General features: G+C 36.1%; 3 protein-coding genes across 4 annotated transcripts; 1 reads left to right on the plus strand and 2 right to left on the minus strand.

Annotated features, from left to right (window-relative positions):
* Positions 1-1,798: 1,798 nt before the first annotated feature.
* LOC108975380 (tubulin polyglutamylase TTLL13P) lies at positions 1,799-8,243 on the minus strand. Of its 2 annotated transcripts, none has more exons than XM_018943826.1 (6): positions 7,542-8,243; positions 3,917-4,210; positions 3,691-3,856; positions 2,984-3,621; positions 2,375-2,924; positions 1,799-2,297 (listed from the first exon to the last, which is right to left on the minus strand). In XM_018943826.1, exons 1-6 carry the CDS (start codon positions 7,880-7,882, stop codon positions 2,190-2,192), a joined length of 2,097 nt encoding a protein of 698 aa, XP_018799371.1. In that variant the 5' UTR covers positions 7,883-8,243; the 3' UTR covers positions 1,799-2,189. The 2 variants fall into 2 exon arrangements, with proteins under 2 accessions (XP_018799371.1, XP_018799370.1); XM_018943825.1 differs by having other exon boundaries at positions 3,917-4,213.
* A 1,520-nt stretch (positions 8,244-9,763) lies between these two features.
* Positions 9,764-12,237, minus strand: LOC108975382 (serine/threonine-protein kinase pelle). The gene is made up of 4 exons (XM_018943828.1): positions 11,592-12,237; positions 11,346-11,455; positions 10,611-11,252; positions 9,764-10,552 (listed from the first exon to the last, which is right to left on the minus strand). Exons 1-4 carry the CDS (start codon positions 11,856-11,858, stop codon positions 10,039-10,041), a joined length of 1,533 nt encoding a protein of 510 aa, XP_018799373.1. The 5' UTR covers positions 11,859-12,237; the 3' UTR covers positions 9,764-10,038.
* A 1,786-nt stretch (positions 12,238-14,023) lies between these two features.
* On the plus strand, positions 14,024-17,433 carry LOC108975381 (kelch-like protein 18). Its single transcript, XM_018943827.1, has 7 exons — positions 14,024-14,447; positions 14,510-15,207; positions 15,264-15,410; positions 15,490-15,633; positions 15,743-15,857; positions 16,237-16,591; positions 16,655-17,433. The coding sequence occupies exons 1-7, from the start codon at positions 14,172-14,174 to the stop codon at positions 16,780-16,782; spliced, it is 1,863 nt and encodes a 620-aa protein (XP_018799372.1). The 5' UTR covers positions 14,024-14,171; the 3' UTR covers positions 16,783-17,433.
* Positions 17,434-18,602: the final 1,169 nt, after the last annotated feature.

Raw genomic sequence — 18,602 nt, forward strand, 5'->3', positions numbered from 1 at the left:
ACAACTGATGAATCGACGTTGCGAGTTTTCGAGAGAAAAGTTCTGCGAAAGATTTATGGTCCTTTGCGCGTTGGCCACGGCGAATATCGCATTCGATGGTACGATGAGCTGTACGAGATATTGACATAGTTCAGCAAATTAAAAGACAGCGGCTACGCTGGCTAGGTCATGTTATCCGGATGGACGAAAACACTCCATCTCTGAAAGTATTCGACGGGGGAAGCAGAGGAAGAGGAAGACCTCCACYCCGTTGGAAGGACCAAGTGGAGAACGACCTGGCTTCACTTGGAATATCTAATTGGCGCCACGTAGCGAAAAGAAGAAACGACTGGCGCGCTGTTGTTAACTCGGCTATAATCACGTAAGCGGTGACTACGCCAATCAAGAAGAGAAGAATACACGATAGGATACGTTCACTTTAAATAAGCTTTCAGGACCTTGGAGACGTTCATCCTCACAAATTTCATCAAAATGACGTTTCACTTTTCTCTGACGAGTTTTAGGAAATTCAGGGTTTATAGACCATTTAACTACAATACTATTATCTTCCGTTTTTAAATCTTCAAATTCATGTCGATACTTTTCAAGTTCTTCTAGACAGACTTGCAAACGCTTTGAAGCATTTGAAAGATCGATGGTTTTAGATTGAACTGCTTTGGAAGCCGCGTCTATGGTTTGTAAGACTTTGCAATGGAAAACGAGCAACATAATAAAATTGTAGTTCTCTACCTACTTCTTTAGCAAGATAGCTTCATTTCTCTCATCTGATTTGGAATTTGGTAAAATGGTTTTTGTTAGCGCTATTTAAACATCAACAAATCGAACCTTTAAAGCAAACATGGCATCAAAGCGTCCTGCCCATCTAGTTGGATTCATTGTTTTTAATGTTACTGAATTTGATGATACAACGGTTTCTCTTTCTTTGTTGTCAGATATAAAACTAGATAATATATTCCATCGTCTAATGCTATGGCCAAAAAAATTATAAATTTGTTGCACAATTTCGAATAATGTTTATATTTCTATGACCTCTTTTACTGCATCATTTACTACCAAGTTTAAATTATGAGCAGCACAATGGACGTACACTGCATTTGGCTCTATATCTCTTATGAGTGCTTGAACTCCGCCATAAGTACCTTTCATGGTATTAGCTCCATCGTACCCTTGTCCCCGGCACTTATTCAGAGAAATACTTTTGTTATTTATGGATTTTATTATCTGCTTGGACATTGCTAAGGCAGTTTGATCCTTAACCTCATGAAATCCTCAAAATGTCTCTTTAATTACGAGCGCCTCTGGAGTTCCATTTTCATCTTTCTCGATTACACAGTAACGGTAATGTTCACACAATTGATCTGTTTTGGAAATATCTTGAGTAGTATCAAACAAAATGGAATAAAACGCTGCGGTGACTATTTCATTTACCAGAGCATTTTCCACTTTTTGAACCAGAACAGCAATGAGCTCATTTTGACAAAAAAGACAAAACTCTTTTTTTACTTAAGTAATGTGTATGTGTATTAATAAATGTTGGGAATTGAGATTTCCTCTGACCGGGGGCTCCTCCGGGCTGGGGGCCCGTGGCATTTTGCCGACGTGCCACCCTATAGTTACGCCACTGTATCCAATGTATAATTATAATAATTATAAGTATTTGAAAAAGGTTTGGCTTATACATATCTACTTCCTTAATTTTCCATACCCAGATCTTTGAATATCCGCATTTGTTGTACAGGTTTGTGGGTTCAGATTTAAACTTAAATTAGCATAGATCATAAAATTTATGGAGTTTTTGCATTTTATAGGGTTTTATTGTTTTATGGGCTGAAACTGCTATATTTATATACATGAATTTCTATTGGAAAGGAAATGTTCTTTAAAATCTAGTTGTGTATGTTTGAAGTCGATGTAGTTTTGGGTCTTAAATATGACCACAATATATTACATAATCAAACGTCAAGATTGAAATATAAAAAACGCTCAAAAGTAAACAATACACTATGGTCTATGGTCTAACAAAACACGTCTGCACATTTAGATATCACATATATGTAAGTGTGAACCTCACAGATATGTATATTGTGTATTTGTGAATCCGGGAAATACCAGCAATATTACTAGAGCAAAATAGGCAACGATAACTTTTGACATTCGATCAGTTACAAATACAACGGTTCACAACAAATTTATTCGCTCATGACATCCGCGCCACGCTCCAAACACCGATACAGTTCTGGATAAGTTATGATATCTGCATTGGTTAGATTGCCACCGTTATAGAAGTCCTTATAGATCTGTGATGTAAAAGAAAATTTATTTAAGAACGATAAAGAAGATTCAGTCATTTGTGGATCTCTGCTTCGGCACCTACCATCTGTACGATTTTGTTGTTGCGCAAGATTTCGCTTCGCATCTGCATCCAAGTGCGTCGCAAGCGCTCTTCCGCCTCTGATATAAATCCAGGAGTCCAATTCTCTTGTGCACGAAAGCGTGATAGCCGATGACGCTCAACGATTGCACGTGGCATGGAGGCACGTTTACGACGACGCTCTTCAAGCTTCATACGTCGCCTTTGACCGGAGAGCACCTCCAATTGACGTTGACGCTTTTCCTCAATTTCAAGACGCATTTTCTTTGCAACTTCCTCCCGCTTCTTGCTTGCTGCGGTCTCGCCATAAATGGACGCCTGATTCTGCAAAGCAAAGAACTGGCAATAATAATTAAGTCGATCGGGATCATGTGGTGGCATAACGCGACGAAAGTCTCCCAAATGACTCTCTTCCCAAGCAATCTGTTGAGAAAGCGCGCTAAGTCCAGCATCATGCGTTCCTTCTTCCAGTAGTGGCGGCTCGTCGCCAGTTTTTGCTGAACTATTATTTTCAGTATTCGTTGCTGCTGCCGCGCGCTGAGAATTCAAAGTTCTGTTAAGAAAACAAATAAATAATTATGACATAATTTTATCAAAGTATATGAGACTTACGTGTCAGCTTTGTGCACTTTCAACAACCGTTGTTTTATGCGTTTTCGATCCTCACGTAGTATCTGCTTTTTATCGGCTAGAGGTGTGCTTACCATTAACAGTGTGTCTCTTATTAGCGCTTTCTTCACTTGTCGATCCACCAGCTCATGCGTGTGATAACTAGGCGAATGGTTTACCTCAAGGACGTACGGTTTCATCTTCGAATCAACTAATATGTCGAATCCCAGTATCTCGAAGCACGCTTGAATTTTATCGTGCGAAGGAAAACAGGCGTGATAGTTATGTTTCAACATCGGCCAAGCACTTAGTACTGTTTTGATGATAATATCGTCTATCTTCTGCCAAAACTCATCCACTTCGTAATTACGACGTCGCAGCCAATTGTTGATGGCACAAAATTTTCGCTTGCTGCCGCAATCATCATTGTCACACAAATCATATTGAGAGCTGCGTTTATTCACCGAATAGTTGGTCAGATGCATGAAGAGATCGCAACTGTTCTCAGTTGTTGGCTCGACATATTTGCTGGTGGCGAAGCGCGCCAAGCCTTCGTTGTAAACAAAGATCCTCAATGGATCAACAGAGGTTATTAGAGTATAGACGCGCAAGTCGAATTTGTAGCCATCAATCAATAGGGGCTACGCAAGGAAAACAATACATTTCGGGAAACTGTAAGTTTAACATTAGCACTAAGACGTATGCAATACCTTATTAATATATGTCTGGCAAATCATACGCTCTGAGGGATTTATAGATTTCAAATCGTTTGTTAACCAAATACCTCGACCCATGGCTCCCGAATCCGGTTTGATAATAAATGTACGTGCCTTGTTCTTGTAGTTGTTATTGGCATAATTTAAAGCGTCACCATAACTGCCATGTAAAAATATAATGGAATTATTGGTAATATCGCATATATTTTTATCTACTCACTCTGCTGGGAATATCCATGTTTTCGGAAATATTTTGTAATCGCGTGGAAATAGCTTTAGCATGCGGTTCAGATTGCGCGAGAGCAAGTCTTTGCGACAGATCTCCATCATACCTGGATAGTGATTTATTTGTTGAAAACGCTTCATACTTTTGTACACTTCTACTCCGGGCAGTGTATCGGTCCACAAGATATTCCAAAGCTTAGCTTCTTTAACGACCTTAAACCCCAATGTCTTTGATACTCGGCCAATCATGCTGTATCGCGAATTGGATACACATATGCTCCCTTTTATGCTGCTGAAATGAAATGACAAAAGGGTTGTTCGGTACTACTGGAAGCTATACGAGGCTAATGGCAGATCTGTTAAGTTTTTCATTTAAGAACCAAATTACATAGATAAAATAAAGATAGTTCTGTAAAATCGTCTAAATTTGTAGCATATTTGTTCCAATAAGAATTATGTTACAGAAGAGTGCCCATCCACTTTTTATTTATTTAACGGTGGAATTACTTCCATATAAAGGTATTATTCAAAATTTTTAAAAGATCAGCGACTATTTGTAAGATGCGAAGATCGAAGGTAAGAATGGTTTTGGGAGATCCACTTAAGGTGGAATGTCATATTTTTCAAACCAGTTATTCTATTTGAACCGAATTAATTCCACGAAATTGTTCGATGTAAATTATACTATGATACTGTTGACTGAGAGATTAAATGCAAGTAAAAAAAACTATCCGCATAATTTTTACTCAAGATTTGCGTAAAATATATATAGGTATTTGTTCGTTTTGTTCCTCATGAACTAAAAGAAGACTAAAGAATTAAGTAAACTGAAAACCAACATGAAGGAACCATTTTTTGATTTTTATGATGGTATCCCAGAAGGCGTGAACACTCTACGCATGCATTGTTTTCCGAAATACATACTATCTTTTCGTATTTTGTCAATAAACGTCGTTGCAGTCGTATATATCCAGTGCTGCCGATCACATGCCACATAGTGTTGGAAAGGTGAGATTTCAACCTTCATTTAACCAAATAAAATGAAAGTGGTGGAAGTTGAAGAAGACTTACAGCTGTTCAAAAAAAAGTGAAAATAATGAAAAAATTCGCTATATTTTGAAATTTTTGTATAAAAAAGGGAAGAATGACTAGCGGAATAATAGCAAAAAGTGGTTGACCAAAATGGTACATATTGATTTATTTATTTATTATTATAAATATAAAAAAGTAAGTTGAACCTTTATTTGAAATACGAAAAGACTTTTTCGACTACGCAATGTACTGTGCAAAAAAAATAAGGTGACAATGTATTTACTTTGAGAATTCTTTATTTATTCTTCCAAATCAATTTCATCTCCTTCAAAGTAATCCCCACTATATGTAGTATACATTATGCCAACGGATTTTCCAATCCTCGTAACACTGGTTGTAGTCTCTTATTTTCGTTGAAAATTGAACACAGTTTAACTTTCCTTTCATATAGTATATATTCATAAGACTTTTGGATATTCTAACATCCTTTGTCTAAACACAGGTTCCAAAAATAACGCAATCTCTAAACGCCTTACAGCGGCATATACCATATATATCGATTAGTAAAATGGTTAGGTACCCGTTAGAACAACAATAATATGTTGTGATAGACGGAAGACACGTCTCCAGTGTTTCAGATGTGCGTATGCTCCGATCTCCTAACATAAATTCGTATCTTGCTACAGCCAAGAGACGCACCCACCGCTGTGGAGCAAAAAACGTATGTCAAAAACATAATAAAGGTTCGACGTCGAGAAGATGCAACGATTTTCTACTCCACTTGCACTCCTGCTTAACTGTGAGACGGCATTTCAAGCTCCTTACGTACAGCTGCAATAGTAACCATTGCTTTTCGGTTAAGGTAAAAGACCAGCTAGTAAGATGAGGAGAGAAAATATACTGCTTGCTTACCTCGCAACATTACTATCCACCACAATACGTGCGGGATGGGATAGACAAGAAGATGCGGCGACCAGCAGAAGGAGCGGACCGGAGCATACACTTGTAGCACCCCCAGAGGTGATCTAGCAACTGATGCTCAAATCATACTAAAATTATGGAGGGAATGAATGGCAGTGAAGGCATGACACCAGGAGAAGGCGAAACCGATTCCCCAACCGATCAGATGTTCTATTGCCCGACCATGAATAAGTTCGAATAGCAATTAACCGACCGAAAAATAACAAAACGGCGGAGGCCAATAGATTGACGGCCGAACTATTCACATCGAAAGTATGCCCGGCGATTGAAATTTAAGTGTACTCTGCCCAATCCACAAAGGGTTGGGAAGGACCTCTAAGAGCCGTTCGATACCAATCAAGGTTTCATACAAGGTGATTTCCTATCGTGCGACTTCTTCAATATACTGCTAGAGAAAAAATCAACGAAAAACTAAATGGAAAGGTACAATCTTCTACAAGGGTATACAACTGATGGCGTATTCCGATGACTTCGATGTCATTGGCCATAACAACCGCGGTGTTAGTTCTGCTTTCTCCAGGACAAAGAAGCGAAGCAAATGGGTCTTTTAGTGAGCAAGGACAAGACGAAATATCTCTTGTAATTGAAAAAACCATCGTTACACAAACGATTTCGCTCCCACATCGCTTTTGAGTTATAACTTCGAAGTTTTAACTAATTTCGTTTATCTTGGAACCAGTGTTATTAACATCAACAACAATCAAACTTCAACATAGAATAACTCTTGCCAACAGGTGCTACTTCGGACTGAGTACGCAATTGAGAAGTAAAGTCTTCTCTTGACGCACAAAGACCAAATTCTATAAGTCACTCATTATTGATGTCCTGCTATATGGTGCAGAGGCATGGACGTTGGCAAAATTTGACGATTTGACGTTACGAGTTTTCGAGAGAAGTTTCTGCAGAAGATATATGGCCTTATGCGCATTGGCAACGGCGAATACCCCAGTCGATGGAAGGGTGAGCTGGACGAGATATACAGAAAATATAATCGCTAGTATTTACCTCTAATGTTTGGCTCAGTATTATTTGTCTATCATAAAATAGAGGGTTTGATAGGAAAGTGAGTCGAGTTAAACAAATTATGGAACCAATCGTTACAATTCTTTGAAATCTTTCAAAATAAGCTCTTCTGCGTCAATGCAGCGCTGCCAACGCAATTTCTAAGCATTGAAGGCGTCACGGAAGGTATTCTCCGGAATAGCCTTGAGAGCACGTCGCGCGAAAATGTTTTTCCTGACTCTCTAGGTGCTCGTTAGTTAGCTATGAATGTCCTCTACCGAATCCGGTCGATGTTCGCACGCTCCGAAATATAGTCGCGGCGGAAGAAAATCAGTCCTATTCTTTCCGGACAAACCCCATTCTATGCATTTATGCATAAAAATTTGAAGAAACCGAAAATAACGTTAAGTATACTATTTACGATATTAAGATATATAGATTAACAAAATTCCATAAGAAGAATCGCTATTAATTCTAAAAATAAATTAAATCTATCAATTTATTATATATTCGAAGAAAACAAGAAGTAACTAATATTGTTTCATGCCAAGTATTTCATGCCAAGAGTGTCACCAAATATACATATATATACTTTGTCTACTTACGATATATTTGGTTGGTCATCCCTTGACATTTGGGAAGATTTCGGTATACTGGCGCATTTTAAACGGAAGCATACATTATTCAACTGGATTAAGCCATCGGACACATCTTGGTTTTTCTCCGAATGTTCACTGGGATCATATTTTTCACCTTTCAGTTTTTCATTGGCGTTATAGCCTTTTTGCTGCACGGAGTTTACACAGTCGCCATTTCGCTCCTTCAATGCACTCTCCAATTCAAAATCAATATGCACACCGCGATTTTTTTCTTTGCGTATTTTATCTTTGGAAAGACGCCGCAACTCTTGGATTCGCTTAAAGAATTTGGAATTTTTCAAATTCATTTTTCAGGCTGCTTATTTTAGTATATATTTAAACATATGTCAAAGGTAAGTATCGCAATTAATTTTAGTGCAACACTATTAATATTATGGATTGATGGCTGAAAGAAGCTGAATCGGCTCCGTCCGTTATTTGTTATGTGGTCTCTTCCGCTATGTATTTTATGTTTTTTTTTTTAATTTTGACTATCCAGCTAGTCAAAAACTTTGCTGATCGAATTTGTATTATAAAATATGGTTTAAAAATGATACAAATAAAGATTTCCGGCAAATGTTAAAGCATTTCTTGGTTACAAATTTTAAATTTGTTTTTTTGTCGAAAATTTTGACGAACAAAAGAAAATCTTTTTGCGCTCTGCTTTCTATTGAAACAAACTGAATCAATTTATGTGTCTTTTGAAGGAATATTTTCGATAAAATCTCTATGATATATATCTACATATCTATACGGGAAAAATCAAAATCAATTTACGATATAAGTTGTGCTTACTCAATTAGAGAATGAGTGAGAAATAATGAATTTAAGTTTACATTAGCTGAGTGTTGGAGCGGCAGTGGGCAAATGATACATATTAACCAAAGGTTGATTGTTGATGCTGTTGTAACGAGTATATAAACCTTACTTGGGGGAAAGTCACTTAACGGTAAGCCCAAGAAAGGAGCTACTTCCAAAGGTAGGGATCAAAAAGAGTTAAGTGAATTGGTTTCATGGGGCATGCAAAGAGCGATTTCAAACAAATTTGGTAAGTGAATTTCTTCCCACATCTCTATAAATAAACAGTGCGCAATCGAACTGCATCCACGCCTACTTCTCATATAACACAATTTTAAATTCCATCTGATTTTTTCCTTTCCAGTGTACTAATCAAAAAGCAATAAATATAACCGGATAAAACTTTTTAATACCTTTAGCGTATGCCACCTTATGATCACAGAATGTCCTAATCCAACCAGTACCTATAGTTTACTTTTTACCGAAAATATCGGTCAATGCATGAGATATATAATTAAAATTCCGGGATATAACTTTCCTGACAATGGTATGTCTAAGTGTTCAAATATGGGTTGAAAGCGATCGGCTCACATATACCTAATACAATAATTTTCGAACTTCCAGGTGACTTTATATCGAATATATCGGCCAACATGTGAGTTATCTCAATGAAAATGAGAGAGCATGTTCTACTGGTAATAGTGTGTCTTTGTGTTCAAAATGGATAAAATTGGACGAAAACTTGACTTATCCCTCACATAACAAACATATGATTCTATATGACTTTACTCCCGTTCCCACGAAAGTCGGGTCTACGTAACCGGTACGGACCCGGATTTTTATCCGACCAAGGACTGTCAACTCAGTAGAATTCTGCCGCTACAACAACAACAAAATGTGACTTTACTCCTTATGATTGGTGATGCTATGTGATGTACCTTAATGAATATTAGGGAACATTTTATTGTAAGTGCCATGTTAATAGTATATAGTGTCGATACTAACCCAACTCCGATATACTACATATGTATAATGATTTTCGTTTAACAAACCTTATATCGATTATGTTGGTCAGTTTATGAGTTACATATATATGCTTAGATTGCGATCTTCTGGTTGACGTTTTGCACATTTAGGTATTTCCCTGGCTTTAAATATTTTATCGTTTTTAATATTATATATATTTTGAAATACAAAGAAACTAGTTCTTGCCAACATCTGACGATTCACATCTGGTAAAATAACTTTTGTTAGTATGGAAAACAATTAGCTGACTGGTTCTCTTTGTGCTTAGTTGTACAATTTTCTATAACAAGTAGATTTCAGTACAGCACTTTTCTGTCAATCAGAATAATTAAAATATTTATCAAATTAGCAATTAGCTTGTTCGAACATTTATTTTATCAAAATTACAAATACGTTATCAAAAATGTTTAAACTTTCAATATATACATAATTAAATTGTGATGCAACTGATTTTTTGCTATATGGCGAATGCATTTAACTGCGAGAAACTTCATAGTTATACTTCTTTTACATAACTAGGTAGATCTTATATCTACCGATTGTATAGCATTTAAAACTTGTATTTAATCAATTAAGGCACAAAACAAGTATACTTTTGTTGATTTCCTTCTCTTCCTTTCTTCTTTCTCCTTGTTTCATTTCACTCGGGATATATCTTACAGATGTTTATGGTGTCGTAAACATATTTCATTTCCGGGCGATCGTCTGCTTCAAAAGCCACACACTGCGAACCTAATAAAATCAAATTTTTACACATATCACGTTCACCATTTTGTACCGGTTGTCGTGCATCGATGAGATCGTCAAACTGATCTTTACGAATACTCTTTATATATTCTGGCAACAAATGTGGTTTACGATTTTGATCCACTGCTCGCAGGCCCGTGAATGTTTCCAGCAACATAACGCCATAACTATACGTGTCCACCTTTGTGCTAAGCTTTTTGCCGCGTAAGAACTCCTGAGGCAAATATGGTTTTGTGCCGTAAATTTGAGATACGGTAACTGAGCGGCTTACTGAAGCGGGTCCCTCGCGGGCCAATCCAAAATCACCTATACGAGGTGTCAAACAAACATCAAGCAGTACATTCGCGGGCTTTATGTCACCGTGTATGAGAGGTTTAATATCACAAACGTGTAGAAAATTGATACCACTATAAAGAAGTTAACGTATTAATACCATTATAATATTTATTGTTGATGTTGGCATACCGCGCTGCACCGAGACAAATTTCGACACGTTCCTTCCAAGTCAATGGTTTTTCTTTCTTCGAGTATAAACGCTGCTCCAATGTTCCACCTTTCATTAGCTGATAGACCAAGCAAGGTTTTTCTCCATTCAAAGAGTAACCAAATAGTGGTAAAACATTGTCATGACGATAACGACTCAAATGCTTTAGTTCGTTGAGACTCTGTTGTAGTTGCACTTTGCTGCTGTCCCGGCCGTTGACTGCATTGTATTGCAACTGTTTGACAGCTACTTCGGTACACTTCCATGTGCCTTTATAAACAGTTCCAAACCCACCTCTTCCAAGCTTTAAATGTTCACTCCAATTTTCAGTGGCTTCCGTCAATTCCTCGTAACTTATTTCGATCATGTAGCGAGCGAATTCCCGCACATCTTGTTCAATGCGTTGGGTAGATGTAGGTGCGGTTTGTTCATAGGAGGAAATTGAGGTGTTGTTATTGGAATTACTTACACCGGATGAGGAAGAGTTTATGGGACCATTTAGTTGTTTTATGTCCGAATTAGCCATTAGCATAGTTAAACGTGGTTGACTCCTTGGTATAAGGAGCTGATATTTGCGCTCCACAAAGTCCTTTAGCATACGCATGGCGTGATGTTGTTCATTTCTGTAATAAACATGCATATATTAGTAAATGTAAACGATTAATTGATGGTTTTAATACATAAACAGGTTCTACTTTTATATTTTTTTCACTTACTTCCACAAAAGCATAAAGAGTTCAGTGACTGTATGCTTGCATTCAATACCCCACTTTCGTATCAACTGCCAAGATGGTGACTTGCCTAACTCTTGTTGTTGGTTTATAAACTGAAATAAATAAAATAATCGAAAAATGTCGTTAAAACGAACGCAAACTGCTTTTGATTGGCGTTTGCCGGAGAGTTGACGATAACGTTAAAGTCGACGTCAGTGAATGGAGTTGCCGCTAGTTTAACTTGCTCACCTTCACGTCGGCTGGTCTTAATTGCATGACTTCAGCCAATTGCATCCAAACTTGCATTTCGTCCAAATGTTCACACAGTAAACGTAATTGCTGTGATGGCAGCTCCTCAATGTACCGGTCTTTGACATAGCCACTGCTCCTGCTGCTACCGCCAGCACCAATACCAACGCTGCTGCCAGCGCTATTTCCATTTGCTATACCATTACTCGCTTCGAAGTTACCACTATTGTTGGGTGATAAAATACTACGAGATCGTGAAACCGACATTGCAACTGAATTATAATGAAATCTTATTTAATTCTATTGCTTCGATTGAATTTGGTTGACTCATCCACCTTAGATGAGCAGATGAGTATCTTTATATTAATGACAATGCAATTTAATCACAGTTCGCTAATAACAAGTTGGCAATTATTTTCCCATTAAAACTATGTTCACCATATATAAAAACCGCTTTAATATAAATATTCGACAAAATCCTTTTATTTTAACCAGTGCACATGCGTACTTTACCCAATAAATGTTCAATTGAAGTGGAATTGTGCTCTGATTGCGCCTCTTCTAGGAAAACTTAGCAGCAAGAAAAAAAAAAAAAGAATAGTAAATAAAGCCCAAAACGAGCGCAACTGGTATCACAGATAAATGAGAGAAACAAAACAAATAATATAAAACTGAAGAAAAGCTTTTAGTACTAATTGGAAACTGCTCTTACAAACTACCTACAGAGTTGCCAGGACTCGATTATAAGATTCCGTAAGAAATCATAAAAAGCTATTATTTCAATATTTAGAGCATTTTTCTGAAAAACCATAATAGTACTAGAATTGATAACACTATTCGCCCATGTAGCAATACAGCTATAATTGGTAAAAAAAAATTTCGTCGCTACTAAGCCAGAGAACTTAAAACATAGGAAGGGGCAAATTGAATTCTGTATGATGTTCGATTGGGCGGCTAACAGAACTTATAAAATTGTGATAGGGAATTCACCATTTTCGCTGCTATTTAGCAGAATTGAGCACGTTCTCTCGCTCAAACGACTGAATTCATGCGAGAATGAATAAAGAGAAATACTTTGAAGAAAAATATACAAATTAAATAAGCATTCTCTGTGTCAAATATGCATGATTATTTTGTATCATATGAACCATTTTTTTCAGAAAAATGGTAAAAATGTTAATTTTTTTTACAAAATCGTGAAAAATTAAATAAAAAATAATTTAATTTTATTTTTTAGTTTTTAAATTGTTTCAAATAAATTATATTTATTTCGACTATTACAAAGTGAAGTTGTTCAAAATGAACTTCATTTCTTCGAAGAAAATTTCACCTTCAACCTTCACGAAATATGCATAGCTCTCTGTCTGAATCACCATGCATTCATATATTTAAGTCTCTTCATATTTTTGCGTATGTGAGACAGAGAACATAATGTTGGGCATATATGCCATGCCGTAAACACATATATTTATTTCTCTTCATATTCTCTGTTATAATATGTGAGAGAACTGTAAAAAATTTTAAAATTGTGAGGCGAATTCCTTACCCTGAATCAGAGAACGTAAAGTATATATACTCTCTGATTGTTCTACGTTTCTTTCTTGGTGGAGAAAATCGATTTTACATGACAGAAAACGTGTTATTAAGATTTTGGTTTTTATAAAGTATTAGAATTGATTTTCAGTCTTAAGTTATTAAAATCGAAATTTTAAAACAATGTGTAGTTTATTTGTCATTTGAGCCATTCACAATAGTAAAACTGGTATATAACTTTACGTAATGCGTTCGCCACATCCATTTGCGACTTCGCCTTAATTTTCCGACAAATCTGGCTACGTAACAGACAGACGAAAGTGGAACAAAACAGAGAATAAAAAAAACTTTCAAGTGCGGAACACAATGCTACCGACAGACTGCAGCAGCAACAGAGAACTAAAAACGGCGTTGTGAATCCTACTACATGAACGTTTGTGAGAGGGCAGCAACATAACGGCATGTACACAAAACAACGCAGTTGTCCATTTTGCATGTACACAATTTCATTGTGGCCATACTAATACCTTGCACTTAAATGAAATTTTAATATTTTGTTCAAAGTGAAATTTTTAAGCAAAAAATAAGTAAATTTATTTGTTTTAAATTATCAATTGTCATTAACAGAGCCATTTTATGCTTTTACTTGTAAAATAACGTCAGGTTTGTTAGAGCTTTGAGTAATTTTACATTTTACATATTAGCGAGATCACCACTCTACCTCATCTCTCTATCTTCCATTCTACTGTCAACTCTACTGTCGTCCTGCTGTCGTTGGCAAATATATGATAAAATTGAAGTTAGCGAGAACGACAACTGTCGGCCTGCCGTGCAGCTGTCAAAAAAGGTCCGTCCATAAGAACGTGTGTATTTTAATATTTGACAGATGTCGTTTGCAGTCTGTCGCGAGCGTTGTATTCAACACATCAGTCGCTGCTTTCGGTAAAATTATTGGTTTATTTATTTTATTGCTACACGAAATCTCCAATATATTAAACGTAAAAATCGATGGAGTAGCTTTCGTAATCGAAGTATAACCTGTGTGCAATGATGGAACAGTGGCAAGAACTTAGTGTGGGGAAATTAAGTATTTCTGGGTGCGACACTCAATCGTCATCCGAAGCAAAACAGCAGGCAAAACAACAAACATCTCAATTGTTACATCAACAAAGCTATTCATCAATAATGGATTTGCCCGATTTTGGTGATTGCAATGATGACCAGAAATATGTTATTTATAAGCATGATGATTTGTTTTGTGAGAGTTATCCATTAATGCGTGAAATACGCAGACAAGGCAAACTTTGTGATGTTACCTTAAAGGTGAGCATTGGAACTGACATTTGAATTCTGTTTAAACTACTTTTAAATTATTTTCTTTCTAGGTTGAAGATCAGTCCTTCTCGGCACATCGTATTGTGTTGGCAGGTACAATACCGTATTTTTATGCTATGTTCACCAACAATATGGCTGAGAGCCGTATAAAAGAGATCACCATGAAAGAGATTGAACCGAACGCACTCGAAAGTCTCATTAATTACGCTTACAGTGGACAGGTGCGCATCGACAACCAGAATGTGCAAAGTCTTATGGTGGGCGCATCGTTTCTACAATTAACCAAAGTGCGTAACGCCTGTGCGGACTTCTTGATTTCACGATTTAATCCGCATAACGTTTTGTGCATACGTCAATTTGCGGACTCTATGAGTTGCACCCATTTAATTGAAGCTGCTGACAAGTACCTTGATCAGAATTTTGCAAAAGTCGTACAATCTGAAGAGTTCTTGGGTTTGGATTTTGGTGAACTAATCGATCTCATACGACGCGATGAGCTTAATGTACCAAGCGAGGAAATCATTTTTGAGGCCTGCTTGAAATGGGTAAAACATATGGAAGAACGTGCTGTACTTTTCCCACAGGTATTATCCAAAGTACGTTTACCATTATTATCACCACAATTTCTGGCAGATCGTGTGGCACGCGAAGAGTTAATACGCTCTTCACATCAGTGTAGAGATTTGTTAGATGAGGCAAAAGATTTCCATTTAATGCCAGAACGCCGAGGATTGTTGCAAAGCTTCAGGTGAGTAGACGAATTTAGGTTCAAAATGTGCGATGATTTTAAATTGAATTCATTAGAACACGACAGCGTTGCGGTGAGTTTATTATGGGCCAGATTTATGCAGTTGGTGGACTAGCTAGCAACGGTGAATCAGTGAGCACCGTGGAAATTTACGATCCAGTTGTCAAGAAATGGGAAATGGGCGAACAAATGTCTATGATGCGGTATGTGCGCAGTACTAGAAAACTATACTTAAAAATATGCTAAATTTCTAGCCTCCTTTCCTTACTTTTAATTTTGCAGTTCTCGCGTTGGTGTCGCTGTTATGGATGGTAAACTGTACGCTTTTGGTGGTTTCAATGGCACCGAACGTCTTTCCACTGTAGAGGTATACGATCCGAAAAAGAATAAGTGGGCACAGGGGCGTGCAATGTTGTGCAAGCGCAGGTAAATTTGATATTTTTCAAAATTATTTCTGAAATATTTACTATATGTATAACACCAATAGCAAATTTAAATTCAATATTATTAACATTTATTATTTTTTTCTGTATAGTGCCGTTGGTGTGGCCGCTTTAGATGATTGCATTTATGTTTGCGGTGGTTATGATGGTGTAACGTCACTAAATACAGTAGAATGTTATTGCCCAAAGACGGATATTTGGAAGACGGTAAGAGAGTATGGAATAATTTGGAAAATATATTTGAAATTATAGTTCTTAAACATTTTCTTGTTTTTGCTTTGGTTTTGTTTTCGTTTTTCTATTTAGATTTTTTTTATTTGCAAATTTTGTTTTGTTTTATTTGAATTTTTTGTTTTAAGCTTTAAAATATTCTTTAATTTTTCAATTTTATTAAATTTTTTAATTTTGTTTCCTTAATTTTAAAATATATTATTTAATTTAAAAATTTGTTTTAATTCTTAATTTTCATTGTTGTTTTTTTTTGTTTTTATGTTTTTAGGACTTTTTTCCATTGTGTTGTATATTTTCTTTTATAATTCGCCCAAATTGTTCACTGTTATTGATCCCATTTTCCTTTTTTATGTAGGTGGCACCCATGATGAAGTATCGTTCGGCGGGTGGCGTTGCCGCATTGGGAGGTTGTGTTTACGCGCTTGGTGGTCATGACGGGCTTTCTATTTTCGACTCTGTAGAACGTTACGATCCGGTTAAAGACGTTTGGTTCAAAATGCATTCAATGTTAAATCGTCGCTGTCGTTTAGGTGTTGCTGCGTTAAATGGCAAGCTATATGCTTGTGGTGGTTACGATGGTACATCATTTCTGCGCTCAGTTGAGGTTTATGATCCAATAACCGATACTTGGAGTCTTGTAACGCCTATGAATTGTAAACGCAGTCGCGTTGCTCTAGCAGCTAATATGGGAAAATTGTGGGCGATTGGCGGTGAGTAAAAATCGTAATTGTTATTCATACAAGTTTTTTTTTTATATTAATGTTGAATTCCAGGTTACGATGGTGAGTCCAATTTATCGACAGTCGAAGTCTACGATCCCGAAACGGATAAATGGTCGTTTGAACCCTCAATGTGTGCTCATAGCGGTGGTGTTGGAGCTGGTGTTATACGTAAACAATAATTAGCTTCAACTTAATGTTATTATTATGAAATATAGGCAATACTATATAGTACTATTAGCTCATATGTATTTATAGATTATTAATTTATGTTTTTAAAAAGCAAAACTGCACTTGCTTGCCTTTTATCAAAATTATTTATGTGTCTTGCTATAATGTATGCTCTCTACTACACAAACTATTTAATGCACTTACGAAAATCATTCCAAATTCTGTAGAAAACACTGAAATAAAAACAAAATTTCAAAATAAGCTATTGGCTTAAAAACTTCAAAATTAGGTACATATTTGCCTAGCGGAAATGCGCTATATACTAATTTGTCAATTTTATTAAACTAAATCTAATATCAAATAAAGAAATGCACTGCTGTCAGCTGTTAGCAAACATTTTAGATCAAAAATCTGCAAGACAGGCATTTTGCAATATTAAATAGCATAGTAATTTTACCTCCTAACATTTATGTATGTATGCGTTTTCATAAATATAATTGTAAATTATTGAACTGAAGTAAACACAATGATTGAAACTAAAACAATTATTGTTGACATGTAGCACTAGAAGTTTTAGAAATTAGAAAAAATGTATTATTTATTACTCAATCACATCGCGTATGAATCAATAAAACTATATCAATGCAATTACGGCCCCAATAGATAAATTGTAGACAACTCTTTTTTCAATTCACTTTCGGAATGCTTAGTGTCTCACTTCTGTTCATATATGGAAAACAAAAAAAAATATTACGCATCAATGAGATTACCCATTGTTTTCAGTGCGCAAATATTAAATTTGCCGCTTTTCATGCAATCTATCGATTGTGCAATTGGCTTAAACGCTCAACAATCTAGCTGTGTGCATTTGCTTTGCATGTGTGCATAATATTGTGTGTTGATCAGCTGCAATTGCAACAGGTTGTAATCAATATTTGCACAACAATAAATTGGAATATGTCGCGGACGCTTTGTTTACTTCGCAGGTTTATATTCTTTGGTATGTAATTTGCCGCCAATGCTGTCAACGTGTCGAGCGTATGTACAAATATGGCTGTGGACGGTTGCAATTGCAGTTATGCATTGTGGGAGGTCGTCGTTGTACAATTTTATGTATATCAAATGCACAGTACGTATAACAAATCCGGAGAGCTTGGTGTCAGTTATTTTTAATTTCTTATTTTAATACTTTCACTATTTATTACAACGAAAAAGAAGACAGAGTACATCGCATGCCGTGTTAGTGCTTGGCGATTTGATTTATTTAACCACCTCCAGGAATGGTGATTAAATTAATTTAGATTTGCAGGAATATAATTATTTATACCAATCAACTGTGTGTATACGTAAATATGAAAATGCCTCAGTCATAAGACGCCATCAGACCACTAAGTTAGGTGAATAAAACAAGATTTATGTGCATATGTACATTTGTACTATATAAAAACACGTACAAAATATCATATGTATATGTATGTTGTATATGTTTGCATGTGTGTTGTCATGCAAATATTTTTATTCTTCATATTTATGCATTTATAACAATTCACTTGTGGGCGCCTAATTGGTTTTCGCAGAATAAATTCGCTTTTAGTTGACATAGGCTATTTAATTTATCTCTAATATGACTTGATTTTATTACATTGATTATTTAAATACATACATATGTATTTGCAAACCCACAGATAAATTTAATTAAAAGATGAAAAAAGTACAGTTGTTAGTGTACCAGCAAACGGTGGTAGATAGAGTCTTTTCATGAATATAGACCTACGATGAAACAAGCAAAATTACAAATGAAAAAAATCTTGATCGGTTAATACAATACTTA

Source organism: Bactrocera latifrons, unplaced genomic scaffold (assembly GCF_001853355.1).
Source record: "Bactrocera latifrons isolate USDA-ARS-PBARC rearing strain unplaced genomic scaffold, ASM185335v1 scaffold_64, whole genome shotgun sequence".
Classification (NCBI taxonomy): Eukaryota; Metazoa; Arthropoda; class Insecta; order Diptera; family Tephritidae; genus Bactrocera; species Bactrocera latifrons.

Bases quoted from the DNA above. Each gene is read 5' to 3' on its own strand.
- LOC108975382 (XM_018943828.1), bottom strand. From the start codon at position 11,858: ATGTCGGTTTCACGATCTCGTAGTATTTTATCACCCAACAATAGTGGT. The intron at 11,456-11,591 runs GTGAGCAAGTTA...TATTTATTTCAG, and splicing joins TAAGACCAGCCGACGTGAAG to TTTATAAACCAACAACAAGA. The intron at 11,253-11,345 runs GTAAGTGAAAAA...TGTTTATTACAG, and splicing joins CTCTTTATGCTTTTGTGGAA to AAATGAACAACATCACGCCA.
- LOC108975381 (XM_018943827.1), top strand. From the start codon at position 14,172: ATGATGGAACAGTGGCAAGAACTTAGTGTGGGGAAATTAAGTATTTCT. The intron at 15,858-16,236 runs GTAAGAGAGTAT...TTTTTTATGTAG, and splicing joins AGACGGATATTTGGAAGACG to GTGGCACCCATGATGAAGTA. The intron at 16,592-16,654 runs GTGAGTAAAAAT...GTTGAATTCCAG, and splicing joins AAAATTGTGGGCGATTGGCG to GTTACGATGGTGAGTCCAAT.
- LOC108975380 (XM_018943825.1), bottom strand. From the start codon at position 7,882: ATGAATTTGAAAAATTCCAAATTCTTTAAGCGAATCCAAGAGTTGCGG. The intron at 3,857-3,916 runs GTGAGTAGATAA...TTTACATGGCAG, and splicing joins ACATGGATATTCCCAGCAGA to TTATGGTGACGCTTTAAATT. The intron at 2,925-2,983 runs GTAAGTCTCATA...TTTTCTTAACAG, and splicing joins AAAGTGCACAAAGCTGACAC to AACTTTGAATTCTCAGCGCG.